The sequence below is a fragment of the Erpetoichthys calabaricus genome, chromosome 13 (assembly GCF_900747795.2).
Source record: "Erpetoichthys calabaricus chromosome 13, fErpCal1.3, whole genome shotgun sequence".
In the NCBI taxonomy this organism is placed as follows: domain Eukaryota; kingdom Metazoa; phylum Chordata; class Cladistia; order Polypteriformes; family Polypteridae; genus Erpetoichthys; species Erpetoichthys calabaricus.
This window is the reverse complement of record NC_041406.2, coordinates 140,253,102-140,266,809: the sequence shown is the minus strand read 5'-3', so window position 1 is coordinate 140,266,809 and position 13,708 is coordinate 140,253,102. Positions and strand designations below refer to the sequence as shown.

General features: G+C 42.7%; 1 protein-coding gene across 1 annotated transcript in view; it reads right to left on the bottom strand.

The window, feature by feature from the left end:
• Window positions 1–13,488, bottom strand: part of LOC114663662 (tumor necrosis factor receptor superfamily member 11B-like) — a 37,545-nt gene extending 24,057 nt beyond the window's left edge. The window contains exons 1-2 of the mRNA XM_028817554.2: window positions 13,120–13,488; window positions 1,548–1,908 (exon numbers count right to left, since the gene is read on the bottom strand). Coding sequence (XP_028673387.2) covers window positions 1,548–1,908; window positions 13,120–13,152 — 394 coding nt within the window. The 5' untranslated portion in view covers window positions 13,153–13,488. The remainder of the gene's footprint in view (window positions 1–1,547; window positions 1,909–13,119) is intronic.
• Between the last annotated feature and the right edge of the window lie 220 nt (window positions 13,489–13,708).

The window sequence follows — 13,708 nt, the reverse complement described above, 5'->3', positions numbered from 1 at the left end:
AAGGCAGGCGTCAAACATGAACATAAAGATAGTCCACCACAAACCACGCTCCCCCAGTTTGTCTAACATTAATGGGACAAGATAGGGACCGAAAAAACACACAGACACCAGGAGATCAAGCAAAACATCCAGACTGCAAATCAAACCCAGAAGCTGTGAGGCATAAGCACTAATCATTATGCCACGATCTGGGAATTTCAGTTCAGGTTCTTCTTTGTGGAACAAATGAGCATCCCTATAATATAGTAAATTATTCAAATGCAGACAGACTCTACTGACCAAATGACTGATTACACAATCTGTGGAAAAGCAACTTGACCACTTCATATAAATAATGTAACTGGAAAGCAGAAGGAAAAACCTTCCAGTGTTAAAAAAGAAATGGGCAGCATCTCTCAGAGGGTGGAATTGCTGACGCAATGACCAACTAAAACTGGAGAACCACACACCTCTGATCTTTGGACTTAACTCTGTAAGTGCCTCACCAACCATTTGGGTCAATGAGAATATACAAGTTTTGGCTCCACTGCCTGGTATCCCTCATCATGCAGCCCTTAATTCTGCAGCGTGGTTGATTTCATTTTATTCTTGGCAGTCATCAATTTACCTTAAATGCATGCATCATCGGTCATTTATAGGTGGTTTATATTTAATTTGATATCTTTTGTTATTTTCTGTTGAATTGCATGGTTTGCAAAAAGCACTATATACAGTGCTATCAGAAAGTCTTCAGTGCCCTTCACTTTGTTCATATTTTGTTTTGTTGCAGCAGTGTGCTAAAATCATTTAAATGATTTAATTCCTTCATCAAGCAACACTCATTAACTCATATTGACAAAGTGAAAATAGGATTTTAGGAATTTGTGGGGGGAAAAATGAATTGAAATGATATTGGCACAAGGCTGCACCATAAAATGTAAAAAGAGTGAAGGGTCTTGGTACTTTCTGAATGGGCAGTATAAAATATACAAGCTGAAGTGACCTCTAGAGGTAAATTAATTTAAAACAGTTAAACGATATCTGCTTATCGATTTAAATTGACACCCTGCCTCCTAGAACCCTAGGTGACTATACTGCCATGTTAAGCAGTCACCCCCTGTCCATCCATTTCACTGCTCTGTTCAGGAAAGGAGGCAACAGCCATCAAGTTTGGGACGTCCATCCGATTAGAGTCTTTATCTACTACACAGGCTTTCTGACCATTCCATTTGGAAAGCCAGTCTATCCTTGCCTTCCATTTCGACATAGATGGAGCCAATCTCAGCACCACTAGGTACCAGCCCACAATGATTTGGCGGTCTACCGCAGGCTTGCTCAGGATAATCTAAGATCAATAACCCACAAAAAATGAATCCAGAGAGATCATGTAGACAGTGGCAAGGTTCTGGAGCAGTGATACAGCAGTCTCTGTGAGCATTAATAATTGGGTCTGTCCAAAATTATCCCAATTCTTATCCTATATCCTATAATTATCCTATTCTTACTCTTCTGCTTGATGCATCCATCCATTTAAAGCAGCCATGCAATTAAAGGTTAGAGCCACTTACCAAGCTTCTTTACTCCGTACCCCCGAGGACATGTCTTGTGTCGCACACAGAACTCCAGGTTCAGGTAGTAGCCGTCGATGCACCTGCACGCCAGGTTATGCGTGCTGTTGCACTTTTGCTGAATGTTTTGCCTCTCCTTGCACATGGCTGTACAGTATTGGCACTGCTCGTCCCAGTGCCAGTGTTCAGAGTAGTGTTGCTCAGGACATGGTGAACACAATGTTTTACTAGTTGCATTGCAGTGTTGCTTAACAAAGGTGCCAGGGGGGCACTGGTCACATGTATGGTAGATAGAGGTTACTTTGTCTCTGTGCCGATATTTTGGAATATCAGTATCCCAAGCAGAAGCCACAGCAAACAACTGGAAATAAAAAGACAAAGAATATTGAAATTTATAGTCTGCTGATTTAGAAAAAGCACACACATTATTTAAATCACAAAACTGAAGATGTGCCAGGTTATGTGAGACCCTGAGGATTACAGAATCAATACCTGCAGATCATTTCAATTAATGGAAACCATATCTCACCCTACAATGAAAAGCACCCATTGCTTTTTGCAGAGCTGGTTCACTGCTACAAGTACTTGGGGGTCCACATCAATGACAGGCCAGGCTGATCTAGTAACACAGAGGGACTACAGAAGACTGGGCAGAGCAGACTAGTTGTAGTAGCCTGCACTCCTTTAATGTGGGTAGTGTCACATTCTTTACATGTTGTACCACACTGTGATGGCCAGTGTGGTATGTGGGACTGGTAATTTCACCTCAAGGGTGGCTTGCTGAATGAACAAGCTAATCAAGAAGGCAGGCTCAGTTATGCGATGCCATCTGGACCTGCTGGAGGTAGGAGTGGAGCACAGAATGAAAACCAGACTTGAGTACCACTATGAACAAAGCTGCACATCCTCTCTGTGAACACTGAAGGTTTTCAGCCAAGGTGGTATTTAGTAGTTTTGGCGCTTGGGTGTAGGGGAGTTGTTTGTTATAATATTTCTAGAACCTCTGTAAAAGTGCTTTATTAGTTCTAAGAGATAAATCTGTCTATGTATCATTCTATTCTATTCCATGGGTGTAGAAACGTGCAGCAATATTGCAGTAGACCACTATTGTGGGTGGCTGCTGCTGAATTGTGTATTGTCCCAACTTACAGTAGTATTTAATGGGAATAGGTTGCGTGCAATTGGCAAAGTGTCTGTTGATGGGTTGCCACAGGTTTTTTAAGCAATTGACATTGCTCACCATGACTTCGGCATCAGTTCTCTAACAGGCACAATATGACTGTCGGTAGTAATTCTCCAAGTGTACCCCCTTCATTGAGTCCAATTTAAAGGTCAAACAGAGGAGCAGGCTCGGCTCCAGGGGGTCATTTAGCCATGCTACACCCCCTCCATATTGTTTGGAATTCATCACTGCTGTTTCTTTATTATAAGCCTGTAAGTATATCAGATGCTTCTCTTAACCAGACTGGTCAGGGGCCGGGCTTGTGGCCTAGTCTTGCGATATTCTTTAAAAAGTAAATAATGGCACCAAAATGATGTGTTCCCAGTCAGAGTGGATTTTGACCTCCTAGTCCACCTTCACTCTTTAATGAAGGTTAAAACACTGGCAGCTGGCAAGCTTGATATTGGTGGCCAACCACTGTCCGTGTTCTTCACTTCTGGCACAGAAATGCCGTTGTCCACAATGCCTGGAATTCCCAATTTAGCCATCCAGCTGTGCTTCCTGACTTTGTATCCCCAGCTGCTCTAAAGGCCCCCGCCAGAGGCTGTCTAACCAGATTTTTCCTCCACTTGGGAGGTCTGGGAGGCTCACTCTGGAGTCGTCTCTTTCCATGTTGGTAGTCAAAAAATTCACCAATAAGATTATTGAGAGCAGAGCTGTGTGGTTGGTGTTTGGTTATTCAATTAATTTCACATTTTGGCTGATCCAGTGTGGCCACTAATTCAGCACAAATTCTGGGAAGGCCTGGCAGGAGAAGAGAGGAGCATCAGCAGGAGCGCTGTGATGGGTAAAGCACAGCCGAGCGTGTAATGCCTCCCTCATGGCTGCTGAGTTTGACAAAATGTAAACATTTTATTGGTTTCATAAAGTCTGTGCATTTCTTTGTCAATTTATTATTCAGTGTGGTGAGCCTGCTGTAAACACAGAGTCTGATGTTTCAAGGCTTTGTGTTCAAAAAGCAACAAGCAGCCCACATGGTATTTTTAGCACTGCAGACGACATCTTATATCAAACTAAAATAAAATCACACTTCGCCCTGCTCTGAGACTTGTGGTGTAACTGAGGTTGAACGTGGGGGCAGCGGTGGGATAAATCAGGCTCAGTATACTCTTACACTTGACCAACTATGCTGGTTCTCATTCTGGTTTTGGCAGCACAATCGAGGTAATGACCATGTAAATATGACCCTGTATTGCATAGTGCCTTTCATATCTATCTATCTGTCTTGTCTATATGGCACCTTTCACAATTATTTAACATATAGTCTGTTCCTATCTATTATATAGCACATTTGACATTTATATCTGTTATATAGTGTCTTACATATCCATCTATTATATGGTGCCTTTCACATGTATCATATAATCTCTTCATATTTTTTCTTTCTATCTCTCTCTCTATCTCTCTGCATGTGTGTGTGTATATGTGTGTATATATATATATATATATATATATATATATATATATATATTATAAAATCCAAAGTCTGTCTGTCTGCTTTTCACGAGAGAACTATTTAACGGATTTAGATCGGGTTTTTTTGTCTAAAATTTGCTTGAATATTCCAGTTGATTTTACAACTTCTCTCATTGCACTATGTATCACAGTTCGATTACTGTTCCGATTTATTTGTGTGAATCCGAGAGAGATGCAGTGGGCCATCGAGGGGGCTTGGGGGGGCTCCTTACTAACACGCCAGCCTCGGGGCATAACCTTAACTCTGTTTAGTTAGTGAACGAGAGAACTACTTAACGGATTTAGATCTTTTTTTTTTCTTTCTATAATTTGCTTGAACATTCCGTTTGGTTTTGGGACTTCTCTCATTGCGCTAAGAACCATAGTTCACTTGCAGGAGCTGTATATTCCTGCCAATCCGAGACAGAGGGGAGGGGGAAGAGTGACGTCAGGAGTGGGGGACTGGGCTGGGCAGGGCCCTCCTCACTGTCCTGTTTCACTACTACGCGGGTGGAACCACGGGGACGGCTAGTATCTTACATAATGTTGTATATAGCAATTCTATAGTGACAGTCAAAACCAAAAGCTGGACTGAAGTCAAAATAACTTTGCTAATGGTCAAAAAACTGCATTTTTTAAATATAAATAGAAAGGTGAAGATTAAAAAATAATAAAGTACAGGGGTAAAAAAGACAGGAAGCAAGATTCAGGGAAGAAATTTTGTTTAAACCCATCACATATCGTTACCGAAATACGTTTAAAAACACAGATTTCAGCTATTTTGACATTGTGTTATAAATGTGACTTTTTATGCCTCTTATAGTGCCTTGCAGTTTTCTTGTTTTATTTCCTCAGATTCTAAAGTAAGAGATTTTTTTGTTAGCTTCTTTACCTCTGACATTAAAAATCTAACTGAACCAACTGAGCAAACATCAAGGCTCAGTACAGTTTGGTTCATGACTATCGACGGTTACAGGTTGAAGAGGCTCCTGGAAGCACCGGGGAGAATGGAGGCAACCCAGACCGTCACATACAATCCACCATTTGGAAGTGAAAAAAAACAGGAAACTACAGGCACATTGCAAGGTCTTCTTGACCCTTTAGGAATGGCACTTGTCAGGGAGGGCACTGTGATGCCATTGGGTACTCAAGTCAGGGTCTGTGACTGGAAGAGGACATGCACGGCTTAATCATCTGCAAGGTGCTGGCAAAAAAGGCCATGATGCAAGGGTGGCTGGGAATAAACCCTGCCTGAAAAAAACCAAACGTTTGTGGAAAGTTGTGGCAGAAAGTCTTGTGGTCTGATAAGACTAAAGCAGAACTTTTTGTCTTGATTTCTAAGTGGTGTGTATGGCATGAATCTAACATGGCACATCAGCTAGGTGACTCAGCGGCAGTGTCACATTGTGGGACTGACAGCCTGATCAGAGCTGATATGAATATGAATGCTGTACCACAGAGACAGAGCAGGGAGGGCAACCCTCTGTAAGAACCTCAACCAGGAAGGAGGTTTGTCTGTCGGCTGCGCTAGGAGTGGTTTAAAGTGAAGAAAATGGATGTCCTTGAATGGTCCAATTCTCCAAACTCGGAAAAGGGTTCAGGGAGGTCTAGAAAGGTAAAGCAGAATTGACTCTGAAACTCGAGAACAGAATTTGTGGTCTGGATATTGAAAAAATGGCCAACATTTACCGATCCCAGAAATGGGAGAGGGGAACTGAAAACCCCTGGTCCAAGGAACAGAAACACAATTTCTAAATAATAGGCACAAAGTTTATGTAGAAAAATGGTCAAGCGAAATAAGAAAATGTCACAGGAAAAAGAGGTAACAAAAGCGCAAACGGACCAGATCATTATCCAAGGTCAGTGCAAAAAAATATCCTACAAGCCAAAAGAATCTTAACAAAATCCAAAAGGAGAGCCTAAGAAAGAAAGAACAACAATGAATGAGGTGCTAATGCCCGAGCCCACAAGGACTGTATAGCGCACTTTAGGTCACACCCAAAAGCCCTTATTGCACAAAGGTGAGAAAAGAAGCCAGGATGAAATTAATAGTAATGGAAAAACATGAACAAATGACAAGCAAGGGAAGGGGAGAAATGGACACAATTCACAAAAAAATATAAAACACTAAAACGCAAAAATCTAATCCTAACACTGAGTGATCGTTAAGCACCCGCAGATTACCCAGCCACCATTCAAATGCCTGTTGATGCCCTTTAGGAGCGCCCCCTAGTGAAGCCAACGTTCCCCTCCCCATATGGCAAAGGACACTGCAGAGCCAAACTAGCCCCAGTCTGCCCTCTAGTGGCCTGAGGAACAACTTTAACAACTCCACCTTTGCACTGCAAGTTAGGCAGACTTTCACAATAAAAAGTCTGTAAAGAATGACATGGGGCTGTGATATGACACAAAGGTAAGTTCTGCATATCGTCAAACCTTATTTGGCAAAAAACAAAGCAGGTTGTAAGATAAACTGACATTTAAATGAAGAAGTCAAACTTTTGTACTTCCTGATTAAATGTTTATTGTGATCTAATGCCTAGCCTGCATTATTCCAACAGGCATATGTCCTTAAACCCTTATAACATCGTTAGGTCACATTTGGAAGGACATAGGGAGAACATGTAAACTCCATGCTGGGAGTACCTGGGACTTGAACCGCAGACTCTTGAAGTTGTAAGTTGTTATCCAATAAGTGTTTCGGGTAGATAAATTACCAGTTCTAGTTTGGGATGGTGCGAGTGGCTCAGCTCTATGATGAACTGGCATCTCTTGGGCTGGCACTCGGATTGGTTCAGATAAGCCCTGGCTCCATGACTAAATTCTAAAGATCTAAATGGCTCAAAGCACAGTCTGCATGGTGTGTTGTTTGTTAATAATTGTTTTATTTGTCTGTGTCTGTGCAAATGTCCTGAAATTATCAAATATAAATGCATTCAATTGAATTAACTTGTTTGATGAAATAATAGTACTGGCGTGTACAAGTTAGGTGCTGGTGAGCCAAATGTTTTGTTTTGTATATCCAGCTCTATCTTTGTTTCATCAAAAAACTGACAATTGTTGAAAGAAATCTCAAAATTATTTTCTTCCTCACTTAGCAAAAATACAATATGGCCATTACACAGCACCAGCCAGCCACCAGTTTTAATACTGTCATGTCCATTCATTTTTACTTTCCAACTTATGCCGTAGGTATACTGTATATGAATATGGATTTGTGTATAGATATGGAAGTGCTGTCCGTGCGGGAGTGGATGGAGTGGTATCCTGACTGGGACTGAGGACAATTCTCTACCCGGCCAGGAGGCCATAATGAAAGGAATGTAAGAATGGAGGAGCAACCTGGTGGTCAAGATCCTCAGTTTCTATCCCAGTTGGGAGGAGCAAATAATGGATGGATGGATGGAAGGAGAACAATGGGATTTTATAAACGGTTCGTCCCCCACCATGAGGGGAGGCAGTATGCCTCTGAGAGGGTTCCAGTTTGAACACCCATCTGGCTGAAAAAGGTGAGAAAGGCAACCCTGTTGAGGTCCTTAAGTGCCATGGGGGGTGTTGGGGAGCTGCGGAATGGTCCTCCCTATTGTGGGGAACTTCCACATGACCAAGAAAGGGCTTCCGTTGTGCAGGTGCAGTGGTGTGATACCAGATACTCTCCTGGGTCAACTGTAAATGAAAACGCCCACTCATCAGCATTAGGGAGTCAGATGGCAGTGGACAACACTTGCAGAGGATGAGTAAAAGGAGATGAAGTTGCTTATTGGCATATTACACAGCGCTGGACTGAATTAACCCATCTGATGGCACTATTGTAAAATAAAGTGTTTTATTTAACCTTGAACTTGTGTTCAGCTGACTAGCATCTGGTGTTTTGTGCTCTGAAGTGCCCCCTAGTGTCCACAATGGAAAGCTGTGAGGATAAACAATGCTAGCACATGGAAGAGCATCATATTTTCTTGTTCTTGTAATAATTCTTGCAGCAGCATTTTGGATAAACTGGAAGCTGTATAAAGAACAATTTGAATATTCAGTGAATGCAGCATTGCAGTAGTCAGTCGTACTAGAAATAAATGCATGAATTAGTTTTTTCTTGTCTTCTTAGAGAGTCAAGGCTGGGCAAGGTGCTGTCAAAAGGCAGGGGCTGTTAAAGCCCATTGCGGCACTCCTTGTGTGATTTTGAGCTATACAAAAATAAATTGTATTGTATTGTAAGGGCATCTCATGGAAGAAGGGTAGCATTCCTTCTTACGGACAGGAAGCTGGCATGAAAAGAATAATATAATGAGTGAACTCACATCCTCTCCAAGCTTGACTGGCCAGGAGGTCATATCAAAGGAGACTCAATAGGAGGGAAAATGAGTGCTGCTCCAGGGGAATAGTGGATGGATAGAAGGAGGCTGCCTCCCAAAGTCAGCTCTTCCCTCCAGGCACTAGGTGGCAGTGCCTCAGGTGTGGATACCTATACCTGCAGAGCTGCATGCTACCTGTGGTCTCAGAGGGCAGCCCTATTGGGTTTCTTAGGTGCTGCCAGAGGGCACTGTTGGGAGAGGACTCCCTTTTTTTGTGATGGTTCCTCCTGACCTGCTGTGCTTCCGAAATGCAATTTCTTAAACATTTTTCTTTCTTGCAAACACAACTGAGCACAGCAATTCAATCTTTTTTTCTTCTCTGTCCTCCACTCCTCCCAGGTGAGTCTTGTCCAGCTCCTCTCCTGACTTTTGACGTGTCCGTATGAGGCATGGCAGCACCCTTTATGGGGGGGTGGGGTGGTGCCAGGCCCTGGAAGTTCTTCCGGTGCCACAATACTGCATGCCGAAAGCACTTCTAAAGTCACACGGAATCAGCATGAACTATAAAGCATCCCCTGGCGGCTTTCTGGACTACAAGTCCCAGGCAGCCCAGCGGGTGTCCAAACTGGGAATCCTCCATGCTGTTGGGCAAACTATTTACAACATCCAGTCATCCTTCAGCCATCCACTATTCATTTATCCTGACTATTCAGAAACATCCATTCAGTTGATCTGTCTATTATGGCATCGTCCTCAACCCCTGCCAGGATGCTACTCCATCCTCTCCTTATATACAGGTCTGTGTGTGTGTGTGTATATATATATATATATATATATATATATATATATATATCGAAATCAGCCAAAGTGGGAAGTGTCAGGCCAAATCGGGAAATGGCCAATATCGCTGTAAATTGACCAGCCAATGTCTGATCTTTCCTTGATTTTTGGATTTGGCCAGACAGTTTGCGAAATAGCATGGGGCCATCAGCCAAAGTTGGAAGAAAAAAGGCATGAGCAGATTTTGGTGGGTCTGTATAATTTCATACTTTATACAATCTTGATATGTTGTGCACTTAGTAGTGCAATTGCATCGAGTGAAGCCTTTGCCACTGGTCAGTGATTGGGAAGATGCGATGGTTCGTAGTGATTTTTCTTCTGTACTTGCGGATTCCAGTGTGAGCAGTTTCTTGGGCAGAAAGGAAAACTCACTTCTGAATCTGCATCTGAATTTTTAAGCATCTTTGCACCTTGAGTGGATAGTCTTACATCAGCACATTGAATTTTGGCCAGGGATTTCTCGCCACTTCATGAAATGGCCGGCCAAAGTAGCATATATGCTAGTCATTTCTAGTAATTCGGACTTGGGCCACACCTCTTGGCTAAAATGCGAAATGGCTGGCCAATTCGGGAACTGCCAGAACCTCGGGTTTTGGCCGTAACATACACACACACACATATATATATACTGCATATACACATTGTATATAACAAGTATAAAAGTAAAAATGAATGAGCATGACAGCATATTAAAGGGGAGGATCTGAACATGGCTGACTCTCATATGCTGTGTCCTACTCCTAATGTATTTATGGTTACCTAGCAAAAAAGGAAGGAGATCATTTTGAGATTTAGTTTAATAGTCCTCTCCATTTAGATCAAATAAAAGAGATAGACCGGGATATACATAACAATCACACCCCGATAATATTCCTCGCAATCCAAGAGGATTACTTTAAGGACGCCAGTGTTGACAGATGGTTGTTAAGAGAAGAAAAGGATTATCTACAATAAGGAGGATCTGTCTAGTGGCAAAAGGAGGCAATTCATCATTTAATTAGGGGATCATTTTGAAATGTGTCCAAATCATATGCTTGGCTTCCCTTCAGTTCTTATTAACAGGTTTACTTGACTAAAGAATGAAAGATTTAGCGGTTACTGCGTGCGCACACACACAACACGTGCAGAGTAGACATGGACGCTTGTCTCCAGTTGCTTATCATCATACCTTGAGCATCTTCATGGCTGAGTCGTATGCTTGGAGATTTCCCTTCAGTTCTTATAGATGGCTTTACTTTACTAAACAATAAAGATTTAGTGACATTGGTCACCGTCTACTGTACATTTGGCAGTGCACAGAAATGGGTGTTTGTTTCAAGGTGGCTATCATTACTCAGTTAGCATGCAGACCAGTACATGTGCTGAAGGACAAATGTGGCTCGTTTTATTCGTTTTTATTATATAGTTTGGACCATATAGGCAGACAGACAGAGGGACAGACTAGCAGAATGGACTGTTTTTACCTTTTCTCTGCCCCTAAACATAAGCATTTTGGAGCCCCCAATGGTCATCACCCTGTTTGTCTGAGGGAGTCACTGGCCATCGGACCTAAAGCAGCACCTTAGCTGACTTATGCCACCAAACTGCCCTTCAAACAGACAGACAAGATGAGACAGACAGATGTTAAATGCACTTTATTGCAAAGATAGATAGGAAGATATATAGATAAAGATGGTAGATGTGAAATGCAAGATAGAATCTACTGTATACAGTAAATGATAGATATGAAAGGCACTATATAATAGAGAATGATACTAGAGAGATATGAAAGGCACTGCATAATAAAATGCACTGTATAAATGATAAATAGATATGAAAGGGAATACTGTATATAATAGTGAAAGACTACTAGATAGGATTGATTTGAATGGCATTATATAGTAAATTGCACAGAAAGGCTATATGATAACTACAGTATATAAAGTTAATTGTGTAAAGCACAATATAATAATGAAAGGCAATAGGTAGATAGTATGATGGATTGGAGACTGGTCCCTTACCAAGGTGGGGTGGTGGGGGCATTATGGAAGGATACTGTGGATGGATGCACACTCCAGTCTCCAGCCTGAATGGTTTCCCTTTGCCAGTAGGGTTAAAGATATACCGGATGGATGTGGGGAGACTGCCTCCCAAAGGCAGCTGTTCCCCAAGTATGACAAGTGGCACTGTTCTTCTGGCCCGACTCCAGTTTGGACACCTGCAGAGGTGCAATCTAAGTGTGGTTGTAAGAGGCAGACCTCCTTATTTTATGGTGGTTTGGTCTGACCCAGAAGTGCTTCCTGCGTGTGGTGTGCTTTCACCAGGAGTACAGTGTTTGCCTTGGAGGAGTGGAGGAAGGGAAAAGAGAAAGAAATATGCAAGAAAATGGGTTGTTTTGAACCCAGGACTAGTGTCTGTGCAGTTGAGGCTGAGGTTTGGGACCCCGAGATGCTCTCTACAGGTCACAGTATATAGGCAGATGTGAATGCTACCGTATAATAGATTGGTGAGAAAGCCCTTTATGGTAGATGTATATAACAGTTGTGAATGGACACAATATAATAGTAAAATTAATATTGTTTTTATCAATATGCTGCTGCTGGAGTATGTGAATTTCTCCTTGGGGATTAATTATCTAAAAGGAGATAGATATGAAAGGCACTATATAATAGATATGAAAGGTGCTATATAACAGGTAAATAGTGCCTTTCACAATTATCTAACAGATGATAGATGGATGTGAAAGGCACTATATAATACAGATAGATGTGAAGAGCACTATATAAAATACAGTTGTTAAACCTATCTCAGAGTTATTCATACAAAGCATAGCCCGTTACAGAACAAACCAAGGCAATGTGGCTGGTCTGAGGGCACCTGCAGGATGCTTCTCAACGTCTTCCAGGCATCAAGTCAGAACACAAATCAATGAATTGAATATTCAAAGTCAAATCAAAATTTTTGTCACATTCAAATTATACATGCAGTACATCATGTAGCGAAATTCTTAACACATCTCGCAGCGGGGCTGACATCAGTACGGTAGCAAAGGTACATTACTTAAAAATCTCAAAGCCGTTAATTCCAGTCGGGAGCCCGGAGCCTGCCATCCCGGGACAAACTGGCGCAGGGCAGGAAACAGCCTCGGCCAGGGTGCAAGTCCATCGTTGGATCAATTAGCAGTGGGCCATTAGCCTAACCTGCATTAAGTGTCCGTGATAAATGAAAGAAACGAACAACGCGGATGTAAAACCCCCCGAAAGGACACGAGAATCTGCAGGAGCGATGCGAGCATGAAGAATTACGGAGCCTAATATTAACTTTCAGCAGGGCCCTAGTCAGAAGGTGACAGGTGTTTCCGAGCTTCACACGTAAGCAGAGACGACGTCTGTTCGGATTGACACGTAACTGACGTCATTACCTCTGATACGAAACTTCCGAGCGCACGCAGGTGTCTCGACCGAAACAAAGCGCGCTAATCATAAATTGCAGAAGTTCGCGGCTGGCCACGTAAAAAAATGCAAAACTCATGCAAATAAAAAAAAATCAAATCAGACAAAGAACCGCACGCGTACGCGTTTGCCTAACCGAGTCGTTGGTGGCCTGTGGACCCCGTGTAAGTACACTTAAGCGCTCGTCTGCTCCTTTTTGATGTCGCATTGCGCTCTTCACTCCTTTCTATCGCACAAGCGCCGCGGCCGCTCAGCCTGCTGAAGAAGTGCAGCGCAGTGCTACAGGAAAAGGCAGTGGCGATCGTTTCGAGAAGGAAGTCGCGTTCCTTACTCACCATCATCACTTGTGTACAACACAAACCCCTCATTGCGGCTGGGACGGTGACCTCAGCGTACTGACAAGCTCGTCTTTCGTCGGAGGAGGAGAAGAAGACAGCCGACTGGAGAGAAAAGAAGTAGGCTGAGCAGCGCCTGGGATCCCATACTTATAGACTAATTTAAAAAGGGGAAGAAATGTTGCACTTGCCCAGCCCACTTTAGATTATTTTTAGTTACCAGCAACAATAGCTCTTTCCTAAACTTTTAGACTTTACCCTTGCGTGACACCGTGCATGTGTCATTTTAAAACTGGGCTATAGTATTTGGCCAGACGTCAGAGCTCGTCAGGGGGATCCGTTTCATTCCCCGTGTTCTAAGGAGCCACCGATAGTTCGCCTTTTTTCACAGAAACGAGATGATTTGCCTCCAATACCTCGCTGCAGTTCAGCTCCTTTTAGCCCTTTGTGGTGTAAATCGCTGTCCCCGGCGCGCAACCGAGACGCGGACAGGTGCGCGCGCACGCATCAATTCCGAGCATTCGTGAGTGGCACGTGGGCATATGAGGTAAAGCGACGGTACAAGTACAGAAGTGACCACCGCACTTTT